Source organism: Stegostoma tigrinum, chromosome 5 (assembly GCF_030684315.1).
Source record: "Stegostoma tigrinum isolate sSteTig4 chromosome 5, sSteTig4.hap1, whole genome shotgun sequence".
In the NCBI taxonomy this organism is placed as follows: Eukaryota; Metazoa; Chordata; class Chondrichthyes; order Orectolobiformes; family Stegostomatidae; genus Stegostoma; species Stegostoma tigrinum.
The window spans coordinates 86,802,363-86,819,834 of NC_081358.1; the positions used below are offsets into that span (position 1 = coordinate 86,802,363).

General features: G+C 44.0%; 1 protein-coding gene across 1 annotated transcript in view; it reads right to left on the reverse strand.

Moving 5' to 3' along the window:
• Positions 1–17,472, reverse strand: part of LOC125452081 (matrix metalloproteinase-16-like) — a 233,385-nt gene that overhangs the window by 143,460 nt on the left and 72,453 nt on the right. Inside the window, exon 2 of the mRNA XM_048530053.2 lies at positions 15,818–15,966. Within this exon, the coding sequence (XP_048386010.1) occupies positions 15,818–15,966 (149 nt within the window). The remainder of the gene's footprint in view (positions 1–15,817; positions 15,967–17,472) is intronic.

Here is a 17,472-nt window from a genome sequence, read left to right on the forward strand (position 1 = left end):
GCGTCTCCCGTATTTCCCGCAACACATCCCTCACACCCCGCCCCCGCCATAACCGCCCTAAGAGGATCCCCCTCGTTCTCACACACCACCCTACCAACCTCCGGATACAACGCATCATCCTCCGACACTTCCGACATTTACAATCCGACCCCACCACCCAAGACATTTTTCCATCCCCACCCCTGTCTGCTTTCCGGAGAGACCACTCTCTCTGTGACTCCCTCGTTCGCTCCACACTGCCCTCCAACCCCACCACACCCGGCACCTTCCCCTGCAACCGCAGGAAATGCTACACTTGTCCCCACACCTCCTCCCTCACCCCTATCCCAGGCCCCAAGACGACGTTCCACATTAAGCAGAGGTTCACCTGCACATCTGCCAATGTGGTATACTGCATCCATTGTACCCGGTGCGGCTTCCTCTACATTGGGGAAACCAAGCGGAGGCTTGGAGACCGCTTTGCAGAACACCTCCGCTCAGTTCGCAACAAACAACTGCACCTCCCAGTCGCAAACCATTTCCACTCCCCCTCCCATTCTCTAGATGACATGTCCATCATGGGCCTCCTGCACTGCCACAATGATGCCACCCGAAGGTTGCAGGAACAGCAACTCATATTCCGCCTGGTAAGCCTGCAGCCATATGGTATCAATGTGGACTTCACCAGTTTCAAAATCTCCCCTTCCCCTACTGCATCCTTAAACCAGCCCAGTTCGTCCCCTCCCCCCACTGCACCACACAACCAGCCCAGCTCTTCCCCCCACCCACTGCATCCCAAAACCAGTCCAACCTGTCTCTGCCTCCCTAACCGGTTCTTCCTCTCACCCATCCCTTCCTCCCACCCATCTACCTACTAACCTCATCCCACCTCCTTGACCTGTCCGTCTTCCCTGGACTGACCTATCCCCTCCCTATCTCCCCACCTATACTCTCTCCACCTATCTTCTTTACTCTCCATCTTCGGTCCGCCTCCCCCTCTCTCCCTATTTATTCCAGTTCCCTCTCCCCATCCCCCTCTCTGATGAAGGGTCTAGGCCCGAAACGTCAGCTTTTGTGCTCCTGAGATGCTGCTTGGCCTGCTGTGTTCATCCAGCCTCACATTTTATTATCTTGGAATTCTCCAGCATCTGCAGTTCCCATTATCTCAGCAAGTATAGAATTTGTTTTTCTGTAAATAAGATGAATATATTGTTAGGAGTATGCTATGCTTTTCAAATGAACATAGACGGTTGTAGCACAGAGGCCATTTGGCCTTTCTCGTCTGTTCTGGGTCTTTTCAGGAGTAACTTTCCAGTCCCAGTTCCTTGGAGTCCTGCAATTTTTGTTTTCCCAAAGTAATTATCCAGTTTGCTTTCGAAAGGCATGATTGTATCTGTCTCCACCATCCTGTCACACATTGACTCCCAATTCTAACTGCAAACTGTGTTAAAATGTTTTTCTTCAACTTGCCATTACTTCTTCTGTCAGTCACCTTAAGTCAGTGCCCTTTGGTCTTCAATCCTTTTTGCGCAGTTATTTACAGAAAGAGGAGAATTTACGCAGTGTATTCTTTGTTATTCAAGTAACATTTCATGGCCAAGTCACATTGGATATTGTGCCTTGCTATAGTGCCAGCAGGAAGAAAGTGAGGCTCAGGAGTTGCCAATGCATGCGATCAGATGGTAAAGAAGTTGCTAAATCTTTTTATCTGTTGCTTGAAGGTGACATCAATTTGGATGAATTGAGTAACTGAATGAAACAGCATATATCATTGAGACATGGAGTCAAATAGGTGTCCTGGAGAGTGCTTTGGAGGGATATGATCCTGGAAAAGTTGAGGTTTCTTGCCACTTTTAATTTCTGCAAGTGCCCAAAATTAGCCTAGATGAAACCATCAGATGCACCATTCAAGTAAAATATTCTAGATTGACAAATGCAGTCTATTTGAGTCTTCTGTCCTTTGGTATGCTGCCTGATTCTTCTGCCCTTTATATGTTTCTGGCTGCAACTGCTCCTCCTCACTCTAATGCTAATTTAGGGGTTAGTTTAGAGATTGGGCAAGTTGGTGGTCCCAACAGTTTTTCAGAGAATAGAGAAGCACCACGTAAAAAAAGAAGTGGATGCTTCAGTGATTGAAAAATGTAAAGTGGGCCAAAGGCAATGTTCTTCAGAACACTTAATTCGTTGTATGATCATCTAGACCACTAAATGGATGGATCATTTACAGTTGTTAAACTGCTTCAGCCACTCTGTAAGAATAATGGGAGCCTTGGATATGTCAGAAGTAGCAGCTGGTTTGAAGCTTTTGTTTCTCAGGCAATGAAAAGTTACAAATAGGCATATGCAAAATATTCCACTCACACTGTAACATGCACTTTTTCCTGTCTCAATTTAATTAAATCAACACGACTGTTTGAATCACTTTCATTTGAGATAACAAGTGTGCTACACTAGAAAAGAAAGACATGTAAAAACACCTCCTCCAGGTGGTCTCACATTAAGGGCAGCATCCATTTTGTTGCAAATTGGATTGACTTCCTACTCCAATTACGTGCGGTTGCTGCGCAGTAGTCTGTTTATGACAGTGGCACAGTTAACAGGGGTTTGTAACTGTGTCATGTGAGGCAGATATAGCAGTAAGTAGTTGCACATTTTTAAACTTTAGGAAAGAAAGATTACATGTCATCCATTTCAAGAAAAAAACTACCTTTGCTGTTGTTATGACACTCTAAGGCAACTGCAGTCATAGGTTCTCAGGCAAATTCATTGAGCTGCATTTTGCTGTCCAAATTATAATGGGATTAATGATGTTCACCGTTATTTATGCTTCTAACATACATCTATTTCAGATAGGGAGCTTGTGTGTGGTATTGTGCCACTAATCAAAAATTGTTGCTGGAATTACACCATTCTGCCATTAGCTTTATGGACTTGGTATTTCACTTGAATGTCAGTGGTGAGACAGACTATGAATGACATAAGGTTGCTAGATTTGCCCAAAAGATGTGCAGGTTAGGTGGACTGGCTGTGCTAATTTGTCCCATAGCGTTCGGGGTGTGTACATTAGGTGGATAAGCGGTAAGAAATGTGGAGATAGGGTGGCAGTTGGATATAATTAGGATGGTCTTCAGACGGTTGGTGTTAACTCGATGAGTCAAAGACCTGTTTTTGCACTGTCGGGATTCTATGATTTGCAGGGCAGACACCAACAAAATTTGCAATGGGAAGATAAGTCTTAACATTATAAGTGTAACTATTTTTGAAATGCATGATTGCTAATCATTGGTAATCAACTCACGTGACACTAGAGAAAACTAAAATAAAAAACTAAACTAAAAAATGAGCCTGGGGTTTTAATGCTGTAGTGGTAGCTTCCAGAAGGTCTAGGTGCAAATCCCACCTGCTCCAGACGTGTTTCATGATGCGTCTGAACGGGTTGATTAAAAACTATGGAAAAATGTGCGCACCAGATTTTGTTCCCAGGTGGAAGAAATCTTGGTTCTGCAAAAGTGACCTTTAAAAATTGCTACGCATACGTTCCTTTTTAGTGCAGGTAGATGCAGGCTGGTTTGGGAGGTAGGCCAGCTTACCCAGGAAGAGCAGTGAAGGCTGCCAAATCCTCAGCTGAGCTTGATAGAAAGCCTGCAGTAGGGCTGCGGCGTTGCATTCATTAACTGAAGTAAAAATAAAATATAAAAGGTTCCTCCAGACCTCACCTTCAGACTCAGCGCGTGATCCTTCTAATTACCCATGATGCATCATGCCAACCTTTGACACTAATACCCTCCACCGATTCCCTATAACCTCTTATGTTTTTTATGCCACCCTATGACCTTCTACCAATCCACTACCACATCACCAATGTCCCTCTACACATTAGGCATAACCTCTCATAATTCTATGCCAAATTAGTGCCTACTTCCACCCTTTCCTCCTTCACCTTCATGTCAACCTATCTAGTAACCACATGTATCAATTCACCCAAGAAAAAGACGTTCTGTCACTTAAATTCTAGTTTGCAGATCACCCTCTATTGAAAAGAACTCTCATTCACAAAAACACTTTCTCACAGATTTTGACAGCTTGATCATTTTTAACGTCTTGAAACTTAACAGCTTGACACATTTTGATAGTGCTTTGTCGTTCTTAAGTCACCCTGACATTTCTTGAATAGTTCAACACTTATTTACAGTTCTTGACAAATTTGACTCTTCTTGACACTTCCTGGTGTGAATTCACAAGTTGGACAGAAGATGTATCATCCTCCAAAGTTAAAAATCTCAGAAGGCCATGCTGACCCTCTCCAAATAATCCCTGATCCCAACAACACACCCCCAAAACGATACCTGAAATTCCCTCCTCCCGCCACCACCGCCCGACTCTCCCATGCAGTATTCTGGGTATCCAAAAGAAATACACTGCAAACAGGTCTATCTCCATAATTTGAACTCTGGGCATCAAGGATTCCAAAGTACCAATTCAGTGGAAACAGTTGATAACTTAAATGGTATGTTGTATTCAAAAGAGATATCGCGCTTGAACCATGCGACACTCTCAACCCCATTCTCATAAAAATGGTAATTCCAGGTTCAAAGTGGGGACATATTACTTCTAATGTCTTTGCCAATTTTGAGCCTTCTATCAAGTGAAAACCTGGTCTGAAAATTTCTACAAATATTACATATTGGAGGCTTAAAAAATGTTAATTTTAATATTTCTAAATGTACATTTTTCTGTTGTATTTCTTTTCCTCTCTCAATCTAATGTTCTTTGTTCTCTTTGTAATGTTCTCTCTCTGTAATTGATTTGGCACAAAATATGTCCACTAATTTACATTTCATTCGCCAGTCTTCCACTGCTTACTTCTCAATCTGGTTGATTAAGGAGATATCCTGTTGCTTGCCCCATTTGCACAGACTGCAGGATGCCCAGCTACCATCACTGCACTGTTATCAGCTTCCATTTATAAGAACTTAGTGAGATTTTTTTTGAGCTGCAGTGTGACTAATAGCAGATACTGTTATTCATTTGCTGCAGTGAATTAGTCCAGGCGTTCTGAGCCATTTCTGCGATAATTGAAAAACATTGCACCAAATCTCCACACCTCAAAATCCGAAAACAGTCACAGAATTGAGATGATAGAGAAGTTGCACATTGTAATTGTTTATTGTTAGACTGTGGCCCTTGGTTCTCCACAGTTTCTGCTCATTCAAGTGAACAGACACCAGTTGTGAGTTGGCAAGCACAGAAGCCAAGTGCCATAAATTTAGAGTGTGGACATCACACAGAAAACTGGAAGAAATGGCTGATAAGCATTGTAAATAGAGGGAGATGGAGGGCTATGGGAAAAACGAGCCAGTTTTGGAATGGTCCTGTAGAGAGTCTGCAGACATGGTGGACTGAATGCTCTCCTTCTCCAAAATGCTATGGAGTCTACAAAGCATATTTATTTTCCTCAGAAAATTAGTCAAAAAAAGTTATTACATTTCCACGGGCACATACTTTGCCAGTTAGTAATTAATTCTCATGACTCACCCAAGTCAGTGGTTTTTCAAGGTAACAGAATTTGACTTATCAAAAAGAGTTGAACACCTTGCACTTCATATAAAATATGCACTTTAGTGAAAAGGTAAAGAATGCCGCTTTTCACCAAAAGGAATGAAACACTTATAAAACTGTGGTCAGACATGTCACTAAAGTGTGGGATTCATATCAAAAAATTAAATAAAATGTTAATGGGAAGTTGAGTACAGAAAGAAAAAAAATACAATAATCACATTTCTTAGCGAAGGAATTATGACCTTCTTTCTAAGTTCTGCAAGAAGAAATCCTGTACTTCAGCAGGTCTGAATTAGGCGCTGTTGAGCAGCAATAGAGAATCCAAAACCTGAAGCAGGTACATTATCAGAGTGTCATTCCCATTGCTGTAATCATTAATGCTTAAACATCTTCATATCATCCTTGTGTAGCAAAATGCAAGAACAAAATAGGGCTAAGATAATAAAATGTGAGGCTGGATGAACACAGCAGGCACAGCAGCATCCCAGGAGCACAAAAGCTGACGTTTCGGGCCTAGACCCTTCATCAGAGAGGGGGATGGGGAGAGGGAACTGGAATAAATTGAGAGAGAGGGGGAGGCGGACCGAAGATGGAGAGTAAAGAAGATAGGTGGAGAGAGTATAGGTGGGGAGGTAGGGAGGGGATAGGTCAGTCCAGGGAAGACGGACAAGTCAAGGAGGTGGAATGAGGTTAGTAGGTAGATGGGGGTGCGGCTTGGGGTGGGAGGAAGGGATCGGTGAGAGGAAGAACCGGTTAGGGAGGCAGAGACAGGTTGGGCTGGTTTTGGGATGCAGTGGGTGGGGGGGGAAGAGCTGGGCTGGTTGCGTGGTGCAGTGGGGGGAGGGGACGAACTGGGCTGGTTTAGGGATGCAGTAGGGGAAGGGGAGATTTTGAAACTGGTGAAGTCCACATTGATACCATATGGCTGCAGGCTTACCAGGCAGAATATGAGTTGCTGTTCCTGCAACCTTCGGGTGGCATCATTGTGGCAGTGCAGGAGGCCCATGATGGACATGTCATCTAGAGAATGGGAAGGGGAGTGGAAATGGTTTGCGACTGGGAGGTGCAGTTGTTTGTTGCGAACCGAGCGGAGGTGTTCTGCAAAGCAGTCCCCAAGCCTCCGCTTGGTTTCCCCAATGTAGAGGTAGCCGCACCGGGTACAGTGGATGCAGTATACCACATTGGCAGATGTGCAGGTGAACCTCTGCTTAATGTGGAATGTCGTCTTGGGGCCTGGGATAGGGGTGAGGGAGGAGGTGTGGGGACAAGTGTAGCATTTCCTGCGGTTGCAGGGGAAGGTGCCGGGTGTGGTGGGGTTGGAGGGCAGTGTGGAGCGAACAAGGGAGTCACGGAGAGAGTGGTCTCTCCGGAAAGCAGACAGGGGTGGGGATGGAAAAATGTCTTGGGTGGTGGGGTCGGATTGTAAATGGCGGAAGTGTCGGAGGATGATGCGTTGTATCCGGAGGTTGGTAGGGTGGTGTGTGAGAACGAGATAAGACATTCCACTCCCGCACATCCCAGATGTCCAAGTTCTTTAAGGACCGCAACTTTCCCCCCACAGTGATCGAGAACGCCCTTGACCGCGTCTCCCGTATTTCCCACAACACATCCCTCACACCCCCGCCCCCGCCACAACCGCCCTAAGAGGCGGGGGCGGGGGTGTGAGGGATGTGTTGTGGGAAATACGGGAGACGCGGTCAAGGGCGTTCTCGATCACTGTGGGGGGAAAGTTGCGGTCCTTAAAGAACTTGGACATCTGGGATGTGCGGGAGTAGAATGTCTTATCGTGGGAGCAGATGCGGCGGAGGCGGAGGAATTGGGAATAGGGGATGGAATTTTTGCAGGAGGGTGGGTGGGAGGAGGTGTATTCGAGGTAGCTGTGGGAGTCGGTGGGCTTGAAATGGACATCAGTTACAAGCTGGTTGCCTGAGATGGAGACTGAGAGGTCCAGGAAGGTGAGGGATGTGCTGGAGATGGCCCAGGTGAACTGAAGGTTGGGGTGGAAGGTGTTGGTGAAGTGGATGAACTGTTCGAGCTCCTCTGGGGAGCAAGAGGCGGCGCCGATACAGTCATCAATGTACCGGAGGAAGAGGTGGGGTTTGGGGCCTGTGTAGGTGCAGAAGAGGGACTGTTCCACGTAACCTACAAAGAGGCAGGCATAGCTGGGGCCCATGCGGGTGCCCATGGCCACCCCCTTAGTCTGTAGGAAGTGGGAGGAGTCAAAAGAGAAGTTGTTGAGGGTGAGGACGAGGCTGGCTCTTGTGTTCTTAGTGGAAGTACCTCTGAGTGAAAAGGTACCAGGTTCAAGTCACACCTGTGCCCTCATATGCCTGAACTGGTTAATCAAAAGCATCTACACAAACAAGTTAGAAACACTTTTAAACAATGTTTAAATTCCTGAGTGCACAAAAAGAAGTCATTCAAGTTACTATTTTGGCAGGATAGATCTAATTTCTTTTGTTTTAAACCTGCCCTCTTTCCTTCCAGGTCATAAAGTATGGTCGGATATGTAAACAGGTGATAACTACTGTACAAGTGGCCATAGCTTTAACTATCTACCTTTCCATATTGCTTTTGCTCTGTAGTTCCACTCAAGGGAAATTAGTGAAATAACTCCACAGAAATCAGTTACCAACTCATCCTTTATTTATGCGTGGAGTGTCCTTGACACTGATCCAGCTCCCTCAGAACCAGCTCCCTCATGTTCTTATCTGTCAGCTAGGGCTCCCTGATTGGACCAGATTAACAGGCCCAGTCCGGAAACACAAATTCTGTGAGGTCCATCTGGCCGACCTCGTTACTATCACTCAATACCTCCCGCTCTAAGTCCGAGGCCAGAGGTTGGTTCTGTTACCTTTTGCAGCTCCTCCTTGGGTATTTTAGCACCAGATCATATTCCTCCAACTCTGCCTCTGATATGGGTGGTGTGTAATGCACAATGGCTCGCTTCTTGTGCCCAGAACATTTCAAAAGAAATTTATTCTCCCTTTCAGGTGGCAAAGGCGTCAATGTGGTGACATCTGCCATGTTCATCTCAGATTCTGAGATATCTTCAATACTTGATGGAAAGGGAGAACCCACAGGTTCTGGAACAGTTGGCAAGCCTGTCCAGGAGCTGGGCATGTTTTGCTCTTGTACAATTTGCATGTTTGTAGCTTTCATACGATCCATATGCTTATCCAGGTCCGTCGAACCTACACAAACTTTATACGTCACTGGGTCTGATCTCGCATGGACCGTGCATCTTACCCATGCAGGAGTATTGCTGTGGTTCCTACACCAAGCTTCGTCCCCTCAAGTAAACTGACTCTCTCGCTTAGAGGAGTCTTGCATCCAGCACTGGCATTCCTGATACTGTTTAATCCTCACCCCGGAAAGGGAAGATCAGACTCTTGTCCCCGTTAGCAAATCTGTTGGAGCCATCCCTGCAGCTGCATGAAGAGTGGTCATATAATCAAATTGCAACTGGAGCAGTTTGGTATCTAGTGCAGACGTAGGCTGTTGCTTTAATTCTGCCTGCAAAATTTGGTCTGCTCTTTCTGCCAAACCCTTGGATGATGAATGATATTGAGCTGGCCTTATATGATGAATACAATTCAACTTCAGGAAATACTCAAGTTCCCTGGTGGTAAATGATGTCCCGTTATCTGTGACTAATGCTTCTGGGAGTACATGTATTGCAAAAGATGAGCACAGTTTTTCTATCATTGTCTCTGTGTTTGACGAATGAACTCGACGCACAACCAGCCGTTTTGAGAGGGAGTCACAATGACTAAGTACATTGAGCCCATGAAAGGACCTGCACAGTGAGTGTGTAACTGGATCTAGGGTTTATCCGCCCACTCCCATGAACGTGGAGAAGCTGCTGGCGGTAATTTTTGTCCCGGTTGGCACTCTGGGCACTGCCACACCAACGTAGCTACGTCTGCATCCAATCCTGGCCATCAGACGTAACTTCTTTCGAAGCACCTTCATTCTGGAAACCTCTGGATTGTCCTGGTATGGCTCAGCCTGGCTGTGACTTCTACTTGGAACAATCCCTCTTGCTCCCCACTGATAATATGCTGTCTTCTACTGTGATCTGGTCTCTCTGGATCCAAAAAGGTTTCCATTCTGAGTGTGACAGCCCTTTTCTTCCCCCCACCATCACCATCAGCTCCTTCTGTTTTGCCAGGACATTATCTTACTGTGTCTGAAGTCTGATGTTGTCAGCTGTGTCTTGACATGTGTCCAGAAAATTTAAAACCATCACAGATTATTTCAGTGGCAGTACCACTGGTGGTGTATCTGCCAGTGGGAGGTGGCTCAATACATCAACGTTTGTTACTTGGTCTCCAGACAGTGTTCCAATTTGTAATTATATGCACTGAGCATTCGAGCCCAGTGCTGAATTCAGCCTGAAGCTATGAGCCACCCAGTTTTGGTCTCTTTACGCAATCCTAGCAGAGGTTTGTGGTCCGTTATTATTACAATTTATACCGGTAAAAGTATCGGTGGAAATCCCTGACTCCAAACACAACTGCCAAACCTTCCTTCTCTATCTGGGTGTTTTTATGCTCTACATTAGCCATCGTCTTGGATGTATATGGTATTGAGTGTTCCTCTTCACTGGGCCACCTATGAGCATATACTAACCCAATGCCTTATGGGGGAGACATCGCATGTCAATACTGGATCTTGCTTGGGATCATAGTGCGCCAACACCCTGAGGATGATAGCTGTTTCTTTCACTTCCTTAAAGGCTATGGCTTGAATATGTGACTATTTCCAAGGTTGACTCTTTTCTTAAGAGTTGATGGAACAGTGCTCGGAATGAAGCCAGGTTACGTGTGTACTTTCTGTAATAGTTGACTGCACAATGTTCAGCATCACTCACGATTCCTCACATACTGAAGCAGTCCATGTCCAAATGGACAAAGAACTGGACAATATCCAAGCTTGGGCTGACAAATGGCAAGTAATATTCACACCACACTAATGCCAGGCTATGACCAATACAAATAACAGACAATCTAACCACCACCCCTTGACATTCAACAGTGTTACAATCACTATCAATATCCTGGGGGTTATCATTGACCAGAAACTCAACTGGACTCACCACATTAACGCAGTGTCTACAACAGCAGGTCAGAAGCTGCATGAGTAATTCACCTCCTGACTCCTGAAAGTCTGCCCACCATCAAGAAGGCACAAGTCAGGAGTGTGATGGAGTACTCCCCACTTGCCTGGATGAGTGCAGCCCCAACACCACTCAAGAAGCTTGGCACCATCCAGGCCAACCAACCCACATGATTGGCACTACATCCACAAGCATTCATTCTCTTCACCACCAATGATCAGTAGCAGCAGTGTGTATTATCTACAGGGTGCACTGCAGAAACTCACCACAGATCCTCAGACAGCAACTTCCAGACCCATTGCCATTTCCATATAGAAGGACAAGGGCAGCAGATTTATGGGAATATGACCACCATCAAGTTCCCTTCCAAGTCACTCACCATCCTGCCTTGGAAATATATTGCCATTCCTTCGTTGTCACTGAGTCAAGATCCTGGCATTCCCTTCTAAGGGGCATTGTGGGTCAATCCACAGCAGGTGGACTGCAGTGGTTCAAGAAGGCAGCTCACTACCACCACCTTCTCAAGGGCACCAAGGGATGGGCAATAAATGCTGGCACAGCCAGCAATGCCCACATGCCACATACAAAGAAAATATAAATTCACCAGTCCAAGAAAAGACCGAAGCTCTGGTTATGATGTGAGAGCCGGGGCACCTTTGATCAATGGGTATAACCTGGTCTTGTTGCAAATATGTCACTTGGGGTACCTGGAACTCCCATTATTTTTTCCCTTTTTAGGGCATACACCTGACTGGGAGAAATGTCTAAGGACTACGCCCAAGTTCTTTAAATGCTACTGAGGGGTTTCCCTGTTAATAGTACATCATCTACAAACCTGGCGTCGTGGAGTACACTTTATAGAATAATCCGGACTGTTTGCTGAAAAATTGCTCAGGCTAACAATACTCCAAATATTCAGACTTGTATATTGCTACAAACCCTTATGGGTATTAATCGTAGCATACTTCTAGGAATCCTCATCCAATAGCAATTGTAGCAATAGCCAGAGACTATTTCCCAGGGCAGAAATGGCTAGCACGAGGGGTCATAGTTTTAAGCTGGTTGGTTGAAAGTATAGAGGGGATGTCAGAGGCAGGTTCTTTACGCAGAGAGTTGTGAGAGCATGGAATGCGTTGCCAGCAGCAGTTGTGGAAGCAAGGTCATTGGGGTCATTTAAGAGACTGCTGGACATGTATATGGTCACAGACATTTGAGGGTGCATACATGAGGATCAATGGTCGGCACAACATTGTGGGCTGAAGGGCCTGTTCTGTGCTGTACTGTTCTATGTTCTATGTAAGCACACATGGCTCATTTCCAGCTTCATGAAGGACAGCGCCCCCTGCCAGCTTTGCAAATAAATTCTCTTGGGATTGGGTATTTATGCAACTGTGGAAAGCTATTTACAGTTTGCTTAACATCCCCAGAAAGTCAAGCTGACCCACTGGGCTTCACACTCAGTATGACTGGTGCAGTCTACAAACTGGATTCTTTAATGATTCCTTCACTTTCCAGCCTTCTGATTTGCTGGAAGGCGGATGACATTGGGCAGGCCTTGCCGAATTGTGGAACTGTTTCTTCTGTTCAGGATATGGCCTTAGTGAGAAAATCATCCTCCTGAGAAATTAGCTTACAAGTCTTCTTTGAGTTGGAGTAAGCATTTCTGGTATCATGCCATTATCTTGTATTCAATTGCCTGTCCCCCAAGTTCAGTTGGACTGGCGGGGGCGTTCACTTCTATCAGAATACCTTGCGACTCATAAGATTCACTTGCCACACTTTCCAACAAGAAAGCTAGAAACGTCAGCTTTTGTGCTCCTGAGATGCTGCTTGGCCTGCTGTGTTCATCCAGCCTCACATTTTATTATCTATTAAGCTAGTTGTAGTGTCTCTTTGGAGTCTAGTTGGGCTTTAGCTACTTGGTGCTTTTGCATGGTTACATCATTAATCCCACATACCAAATGATCTCTCAGCATCTCATTAATGGTTAAACCAAAGTCATAGGTTTCTGCCAGTCATCTTAACTTAGTCAAAAATTCTGAATTGCTGAGTAAAATCAGTAGCATCTCAGAATTACAGTGGGTTCAGGATCATAATATTCCTTAAATAAATCCATCAACTCTTGAAAGGTTTTAGTATCTGGTGCTTCAGAGAAAGTTAGGCTCCTAATAACCAAAAAGGCTGTGGTCCACAAACTGTCAGGAAAATTACTCAATGCTTTTCATCTCCCCCAATGACATTTGCTTAGAAAAAATAAAATATTCTTTCCATACACTTGGCCCAGTCTTCAAAAGCAGAATTGAATCAGTCAAGCTTCCAAGATAATGGCATGATACCAGAAATGCTTACTCCAACTCAAAGAAGACTTGCAAGCTAATTTCTCAGGAGGATGATTTTCTCTTGTAGCCAGGGAAATAACTCCACAGAGGTTGTTATCCCACCACCAAGTCACCCTTTATTTTTACCTGGAGAGTCCTTGAAACTGGTCCAGCTCCATCAGGATGTCTGACAGTCCTGTTCTTATCTGTCAGGCAGGGATCCTTGAATGGACCAGGTTAACAGCCCCAGTCAGGGAACTCATAATCTATGATGTCCACCTAGGTGACCTCAGTACAATCACTGCAATAGGTTTATCACTGGATGTTTAATAGATTGTAGAACAGAGAACAATACATAAAAGGAACAGGTCCTTCAGCCCACTATGTCTTTGCCAAACATGGTGTCGTTCTAAATTAATCCCATCTGCCTGCACATGGTCCGTAACTCCTATTCCAATATTGTTCATGTATCTGTTTACAAGGCAGTTAAACATTCTCTATCTGCTCCTTCCACCTCCCTAGGCAGTGCCTCCTAGGCACCCATTACCTTCTCTGCAAATATATTTTGTCATCAAAACTTTCCCCCTCTCACTAGTACTTGCAATTTTCACTCTGGGAAAAAAGGCTGCTGCTATACACCCCATCATAATTTTATGTACTTCCACATGGAGAACTCAGTGATCATTTCATGGCTATCACCACTAACACTAGCTATGGATTCCAAATTTGTTTAATTCCACCAACTGTCTGGCAGGGTTTGAACTTGTGACACCAAGCGTTAATTTGAACATTTAGGATGGCTAGCCCCATTACTACTACACTACTACCTTTTTCTGTGAGTGTGGCCCCATGTGCTATCTTGCTATTCTACAGCATTGTTGGGCTCTACATACTGCACCACTGCAGTGCCCTTGACTCCACTTTCAGCATCAAGCAGGTATGGTCCTGTTGCTTAGTCTGTCAAAATCAGCTCAACTTGATGCATCAACTTTATTAAAGTCTAGCACTAATTCAAAGTCAGACATTATATTAATGGTGGTTTTGGCAAAATATCAAGAGCGTAGATCTAAATCTTGTTTTGCACAGTGTGGCTCCACATGACCTATGCTCTACACAGCATGAGGAAGGGAGCATCAACTGCATAATACAATAGACACTCGAGAGGAAACGCTTTTATTGCCAATTGCAATTAATAACAATATATTGACTTTATTTTGCTTTTTAGGACAATCAACCATATGTCAAAATATGGCTTTGTTCTTCTTTCAAATAACATCATCAGCTAATCTTAATTGCAATAAAACATCGTAATTCTGTCCCCACAACAATATAATATTCGATTTGTGGTACTGATTTTATCACAATTAATGTAATGAATGCCTCTTCTCATATCCTGAAGTAGTTTTTCCATAATTGTTCATTAAAATTTAGACTTATTCAAGCTTGAAATTTCAGCTGTCACTTAAAATTTTTCAACTTAAAATATTATTGCAATGAGAACTTTTATCGTTGAGTTAAGAGAAATATTCATTCTGTAATGTTGAATTTCTCTTTTAAAGAAAGGTGACAATATAGACATCGTTATTCTTTTTCAAGATATCTAGTACACAGACTAACAGCCACTCATGATTGTTCAGGTGCTGTTTCAAGATAATGATGACAATTGATATCTCTGTTTTTATGCTAAAATGCAATCTTAACACCTCCTCCTGTTGAGATTATTGTCAACCGTTAAATTGTACTGCTGTGCAAGGATATTTATCAAGCAAAATTCAGACTTGACATTCAACTGTTGGGCCACTTGGAATTCCAATTTAATTCTAGGAGATAAAGGCATTATATGAGGCGACTACCAGACTGAGTTTTAGCTAGACATGGCAACAAACCTCACGTACTTCTTCCTTTATAAAATACTATACAAATGCCAGGTGGGAAGAGCTAGCTGGCCTGAGAAATTACATGGCCACTGCTCATACCAAGACAAGACATGACAGATACAAGTTCCTCTCTGCACTGCCTCACAAGTGATCTTCCAGCCTCCCACGTGGAATCTAATGGCTTGGCCAAGAGAAATGTAAAACTCATGAGAACATCAAACTCCAATGAGGAAAATAGCTTTGAGGCTCTTAAACTTCAAACTGCCATCCTTTGGTAGGACTCAGTTAGGTTTCACTGGTCAATTTGTGGAAGAGATGGAGCTTGTTTGGAACTTTTAAAGGTCACAGAGAATACAGGAGATACATTTTCGATGAGATATGTTGGGAAATTTGAAATGTTTAAACTTCAGCTGTTCCAATAAAATAGTTTGTGTGAATATATACAGACTGGAAACTGTCTCAAACATCCTTCATGTAAAAGGCAACTTGGATTTTCAACAATTTTCGATTCTCAGGATTGGCCCTGTCAATGTACAATGCTAAATTATTATGGAACTAACGCTACCTTTCCAGTCTTTCTTCAAGGTTGAACATTATTTCTCAATTATCTGCATCTGCAACTTACTGGCAAGTATTTTCATTAGAGCTGAGACTGCCTGGCTGATGGCTGTGCACAACTGTGGAACTGAACAGAAGCAAAGCCTTCATCTGTATGATTGGAAGGTACATACTGAATATAAATGAATATTTTACACTTCCTGCTACCTTCAGACATTCTAACTACATTAATAAGAGCACTTTCACTTAAGATGAAATGGAGAAATCTTATATTTTCTGGTTTTATTGAAAATGACAGCACTGTTTCTCATGTGAATTACAAATAGGAGATGACAGAACTCTAGCAGGCATAGACAACACCTGTGAGCTGGTGTTGGTCGAAGGGGAAAACAGGTATTCCTTACTCTATTGTGTTTTCATCCAAAGTCCCCGTAACTTTAATTCCATAGAATTGCTGCATAGCAGCTACAGCTGAGTGCAGGGACTGTGAAGAGCGTAATACTGACATTCTGGGTTCACTAGCTTGAAGATAGCCATACTTCTGTAACCATATCTGGAAAATAAGAAGAGATGCCAATCAGTCTATTATTTCTACTAAAATCAAAGAAATCATTTTCTGAAATAATAACTAAAATTTTTGAGCAAGGGTAGCATAGCATTTCACATGTTGAATGGTAGAAACAAAGTACTGCAGATGATGGCAATCTGAAATGAAAACACTTAGCGAGGAAGGTAGCATCCATGGTAGAACAGACAAACTGTCTCAGCGATGGTCTCTAATGTTCTGAGGAAAGGTTCATGTCCTAAATTCATTGTCCGTTAGCTCCAGATATGCCTGTCCTGCTGTTTCCAGCATAAATATAGAATCAGCATGAAGATTGGCCATTTTCAGGATCCCAGATGTGTTTTTTTTCCCCATCTCAGGTTCACTAATTTTCTTACAGGCTGAGAGGGTTAGTTTTCTCAGATCCCTTTTCAGCAGGACTGCCTTAAAAAATACAAACTCTGAAATCAGAGGTCCTATAACACAGTATGTTTGTAAAGATAACAGTTCCATTATTTGAGGGAAGCAACATGTTCATGTTGGAACATAAGATTATGGCGCAGAAAGGAATTATAGTTCAACTCCTGCACTGGTAGAGGTTACCATCAACGCCCCTCCTTCTCAGTCAACCTCTCATCTCACCTGAGGCATGGGGGACCCTCAAGTTAAACCACCATCAATCTTCTCTCTCTCTCTTGGTCTAAAGAAAGAGCAGTACTATGGTCTGATCAGACTATTGACTAGGAATGTTTTGCTGCTCAGAAGGCCTGATAACAACTGGAAGCAACGTCAGCTGTTTTAGATATAACACAGTGTGAAGCTGGAGGAACACAACAGGCCAGGCAGCAGAGGAGCAGGAACGTTGACGTTTTGGGTAGGACCCTCCTTCAGAAATTTTGAAACTGTTAGGTCAATAGGCATCATTGCTGACTTCTTATTGCCCCTCTCTACCTCAACGTACATCCTCAATCTACACCTGAGCTCCTCCATAGCTTCAGTGGCCCCACCATGCCAACTTATATCCTCACCTCAATGGCCCTTTCATTCCAACTCAAGCCTCTTACCCATGCGCCACACCACCTCGACACATTCACAGCCTATTCTGGCTCATGCCCCTTATCCACTCCAAATGGTCTGCATGCCCCTCCTATCCTGGCACCCTCATGCCCACTGCCACATCCATCACCACTCGCTCAGTATTCAACTTTCTTTATGCATTCACAGGATGAGGACGTCACTGGCACGGCAGCATTTATTACCCATCCCTAATTTCCCAGAGGGCAACTAAGAGGCAACCACATTGCTGTGGGTCTGGAGTCATGTGTAGGTTAGACCAGGGAAGCACAGTAGTTTCTTTCTCTAAAGGTCATTAGTGAACCAGGTGGGTTTTTCCAACAATCAACAATGGATTCATGGTCATCGTTAGATTCTTGCTGCCGGATATTTATTGATTTCAAATTCCACCATCTGCCAGGGTGGGATTTGAACCCGAGTCCCCAGAACATAATCTGGGTC